Source organism: Impatiens glandulifera, chromosome 1 (genome assembly GCF_907164915.1).
Source record: "Impatiens glandulifera chromosome 1, dImpGla2.1, whole genome shotgun sequence".
In the NCBI taxonomy this organism is placed as follows: Eukaryota; Viridiplantae; Streptophyta; class Magnoliopsida; order Ericales; family Balsaminaceae; genus Impatiens; species Impatiens glandulifera.
This window is the reverse complement of record NC_061862.1, coordinates 40,409,122-40,414,572: the sequence shown is the minus strand read 5'-3', so window position 1 is coordinate 40,414,572 and position 5,451 is coordinate 40,409,122. Positions and strand designations below refer to the sequence as shown.

The following is a 5,451-nucleotide window of genomic DNA, read 5'->3' as shown; positions in this document are numbered from 1 at the left end:
TTAAATATCATATATATTATTGTATATAACCCAAATAATTAATATATTATTTTCTAAATAAACATATTATTTTATTTTGATAAATGACATGTAGTTTAATTTAATTTTATTGTGAAATAAAATAAATTATACCTATTAAATTATATATATAATTATATATTCCTCAATTCTCTCTTAAGATTTATAATATATTATATATTATATCAATCAATAATCTAAATAGTCTAGGAGAATCATAATATCTCTAAATTTTATCAACAAACAATTTCGTTGTTTAACCCTAAATCTTTATATTTTTACCAAATTTATATGAAATTATTACAAATTAATATATATATATATATATATATATATATATATATATATATTCCTAATAACATGCTTTTATTATCAGCATAGCATGCATATAACATATAAATTCTAATGCATATTACTTTCATGCATATAAATTGCATACATATAATTTCATATTAATTTTATGCATATAAATCTGCATATATCTTAATATAATTTTCTCCTCACATAATTAAATCTGAATATGTTATTTACACCGATATAATTTATCATATAATTAAATATGCATATATATTTATCCCTATATAATTTCTCACATAATTAAATTAGGATGGCTCTATACCAATTGTTAGATTTATCTAAATTAAAACCTAATAATATATGTGAGAAAAATAATACTACGATTAACATTAGCGGAACCGTACCTGTACTCGTCATCTATTTCCTTATATTTGAAAGATTCTTTAGTTTCTCTTTTTTTAGAAGTTGAATGGATTTTCCAATTGATGAGTATGTCAAATTTGTTTTCTCTCTCTGTTGATGGGGACGCAAAGAGGAAAAATGAATCGTACATCAATTGGGGACCATACCGTTACAAAATAACCATAATGTTAGTTATTTTGGTTTGAACATTTCTAATTTAGCCCTTCATAAAATTAGAAAGTTCACTTAGGTATCCTCACTTTATATTCATGACAAATACACCCATAAGCCTATAAACTTGAGTTCACATTAGATCACATTATTTTGGCTTAATTAAAAGATGACATTTGTACAATTATTTATTATAATAGTGACCCATAAATTCCAACATGTCATAGGCGTATTTCAAAAAAAATCAAGTTTTAATTTCCTCACGACTAGAGAGTCGCCACCTAATTTATAAAAATTAGAAAATTAAGAGATTCGAGTTCGGCGTTTGATTACGTGTGGGAAAAAAGTTTTTTAGAAGTTATGTCCCACAACGCCCTAAGGTCTCTACTAAATAACTTTGGCCATTTTTAAAATATTTTACGATTTACAATGTTTTTAAAATATTTATACAATAACTTAGGATCACATAAGCCACAAACTTACATAAAATAATAAAACCAACAAAAACAAAAAATGAAGAGCCTAAACAAGACAAATAAATATGAAAAATATACACAAAGACCGTGGTTAGTCTCCACGGTCCTATAACCTGATTTTAGCCAAGTATGGACCCAGCTCGGTTGGAATCTGCACCCTCTATAAGTCCTCGAGTTCAGCCATCATCGATGGCCTTCATTCCTCAGTCGTCGGTCCTCGATCTCGGTCCTCGGTCCTCAATCTCGGTTCTCGGTCTTGGGGTTCACTTCTTAGGCGGGTTCCGGAAGAGAGGAGACAATATATATTTTATATGATTAGTGAGAGAAAAAAATATAAGATAAAATATTTTTAATATAAAAAATATAAAATAGGTAAATAAAAAAGTATAAAATTTTATGTATTCTAAAATTTTAAATTATATTTTATTAAAATAAAATATGTGTTTATAAATAAATATAATTTAATGAGTTTAATTCAACATTTTAAAAATGAATAGATATAGGGCCCTTTCATTGTTAACATCTTCAACATAATATAATAAAATGTTAATTAACTGCACCCCGCTCATCGCTTACAAATTCGTTTATAATTAGCCTCTAACAAAAGCACGCTGAAAGCGAGCCATATCTTGTTCATTCATAGTAACCCAGGCTTCTACTCCATTTCCGCATTTGGAATCCATTAGAAAAGCGGAGTTCTTCATGTTCAAGCTCCCTATGCTTGCCCAAACAGGCTTCCCCATGCCAAAATCAACATCATAAACTGGAAACCTGCACCAACTGCTGAATGCAAAGAAATTCGCTTCCTCGCTTGTCAACAGCTCCTCCATTTTCATCCAATTTTTCATCATCATCGCATATCCTTCTTCCCCTCGAATCCACCTTATGTACTCGTCGTCAATTCTTCGAATTTTTCCCTCACCTTGCTTCCCATCACTGCTAAATCATTCGATTCTTCGTACCTGCAATCTGCGTATGCCACCCCGATGAGATTCCCAATCGCATGCTCCGACAATGGAGGCACCATTCGGCTCCTTAAATTCACCATGTGAGCTGCGATGTATTGTTTGCCAGGCTTATCAACAGTGGCGTACTTCCATATGAAAGCCGATACTACTTCAACTCGGGTGGGAATGGGATGATCATGATCAATTCTCGCATTTTCTCTCATTGAAGTTATCTTACTTGGGTCAAAAACAAACCTCCTTGTAATGAGGCTCACTTTACAGTCTTCGGATGGTTGATTGTAGTCGTGTTTCTCCTTTGGCGGGAAGAGGGATGATGAGACGAAGCTCGGCTTCAGGGCATTAATGATGTTATCATGTTGGCGAGATACTGCAGCCCACGACTTCATGAATGTGAAAAAAGAGACCCCGTCTGCAATCTGATGTGGGACGTAAGTGCCAATTGCAATGCCTCCGCAGTTGAAAGTAGTTAACTTGAATTGCGAAAATCTCATCTTCTTCATTTCCCATCAAGTTGGGTATGAATGGATCAATCATTCGTGCTTCATTGCACTCGATCACCTCGGAGATATTGGAATCGACTTTTGTCTCTAAATATCTAACGCCCATGTAGTTGCAGTTTATGGAGTTGTCGGCTCTATTGAGCCGCCCTGCGAAAGGGTAGAACATGGTCAGGGTTTGGGAGAGCGATTCTCTAAGGCGGGAAGAGATCAGTTCATGTTGTGTGGCGAAAGTGGTTTGGTAATAGAGAATCGCGGGGATGAATCAACGGGGAATAGATTGATCCAACAGGGAGAGGTGATATTTTTTGAAAAGATAATTGGTGGGAGATGATGGTCTCACAAATTCATTTGATAAAAAAATTGATCTTCAAATGTGCCATTGATTTGTCTGCAGAAAACAATGCAAATATTGACAATGAAGCATACTACTTATATTATTTGAATTTTTGATTGTGATTTGGATCTCGTTCAAAATTTTAAAAATATTAGGCTTGTTGGTTGGAGAAATTTGAAGAAATGACCTTAATAATCACCTTATTTGCATCCGTGATCACCTCATATTTTTTTATTGCTCTAGTGGTCACCTTTTTTTTTACGAAAATACCATCTTCGCGTAACGCGAAGAGCCTTCGCGTTTCGCAAAGTGGAATGTTCTTTATATAAATACTCAATTTTTTTCATTTCCTTTCTCTCTCTTCTCTCTCTAGTTCTTGTTCTTTTTTTGACGACGGCAGCGGCGGAACACTCATACATATCGATGATACCAAACCCCCGTTCTAATCATGTGTTCATCGAACAAATTTATGTTTTTATATCTTCATTTCAAACCCTAACCCTAAATTGATTTATTTCAAAATCCTAAATGTTCATGTTCTTATTTCCATTATCTTCATTTCAAACCATAAATCGATTTAACATGTTCTTATTGTTCATATCGGTTCATATTTTGTTCATCTTATTGTTCATATTAATTTTCCATTAGCTTGTTCTTATTGTTCATCTTGTTCATCTGGTTCATATTGGTTGTTCATCTGGTTCATATTGGTTGTTCATCTTGTTGATATTGGTTTTTCATCTTTTCGATGATGATATTTGCAAATGATACTCTGAATCGGTTCCGTTTCAGGGAAGATTCGTATGATCTCGCGAAACGACATGGTCGGCACGCGAAGCGGCGCGGTCAAAACGCGAAGGCCCATCGCATTACGTGAAGGCACATCACGTTACGCGAAGGCACATTGCGTTATGCGAAGGCACATCGCGTTACGTGAAGGCATATCGCGTTACGCGAAGGCACATCATGTTACGCGAAGGCACATTGCGTTACGTGAATTGGCACGGTCGTCACGCGAAGTGGCACAGAGTTGTACTTAGATTTGTGTAAAACATCAAATTTGATTCCTATTGTTTTTCAGCTGAATAAAGAGAGTTGTACTTAGATTTGTGTAAAACATCAAATTTGATTCCTATTGTTTTTCATCTGAATAAAGAATGGTTTTCTTTGTTTTGTTTGATTAAAGAATCTGTCATCTGCTCATATTCAGTCCTATTTGTCTTTCTTACCTTATCAGTTAAGTTTCTAACTATGGTTGAGACTTTTGCTAAGTTTACTTAGTATTTAAAGGCTTTAATTTAAATAAGTTTAGAGTTATGCTGAATATTATGAACAAACATTATATCCTCAACTCTATCGATCTTTTCTCTACTATGTTTTCGTCTCAGTGTATAGGTGTAAATCTCATTTTCGAATTAAGAATCTATAACTTATAGTAATTAAGGTTATTTGAAAACAACAAGGCCTTATAAATTGTTCAAAAAACAATTGTCACAAAAAACCAAATTTAAGATAATTCAACAATTAGATAATTAATTATCCACTGAAACCAGTAAAAAAGATACAACAGAAACAAGTGTATTATTAATCATCTTAAACAGTTGACTTTCTAGGAAATCTTAGAATATCAAAAGATGCAAAGAACATTGAACAACGAAAACTTCCAACAAAATCTGAGTCAGAAGGTAAAACAAAATTCGAGTTAGATGGGCCTTCGCGTAACGCGATGGGCCTTCGCGTGCCGACCGTGGAACTTCGTGTAATGCGATGGGCCTTCGCGTGTCAACTGTGCCGCTTCGTGTGACTGTGCCGCTTTACGTAACGCGATGAGCCTTCGCATGACGACTGTGCCGATTCGCGTGTCGACCGTGCCGTTTCACGAGATTACACGAATCTTTCCTGAAACGGAACCGATTTAGAGTATCATTTGCAAATATCATCATTAAAAAGATGAACAACCAATATAAACAAGATGAACAACCAATATGAACCAAATAAACAAAATGAACAACCAATATGAACCAGATGGACAATAAGATGAACAATAAGAATAAGCTAATGAAAAAACCAATATGAACAATAAGATGAACAAAATATGAACCAATATAAACAATAAGAACATGTTAAATCAATTTAGGGTTTGAAATGATGATAATGGAAATAAGAACATGAACATATTTAGGGTTTTGAAATAAATCAATTTAGGGTTAAGGTTTGAAAATGAAGATATAAGAACATAAATATGTACGATGAACACATGATTAGAACGGGAGTTTTGGTATCAT

The 5,451-nt window shown here is 33.6% G+C and overlaps 1 protein-coding gene across 1 annotated transcript; it reads right to left on the bottom strand.

The window, feature by feature from the left end:
• Nucleotides 1-2,247: 2,247 nt before the first annotated feature.
• On the bottom strand, nt 2,248-3,091 carry LOC124925471 (vinorine synthase-like; the record flags this gene model as incomplete). The annotated part of the gene is made up of 2 exons (XM_047465481.1): nt 2,248-2,712; nt 2,804-3,091. Coding segments are annotated over 2 exons (753 nt in total), but the record flags the coding sequence as incomplete, so codon positions are not given.
• Between the last annotated feature and the right edge of the window lie 2,360 nt (nt 3,092-5,451).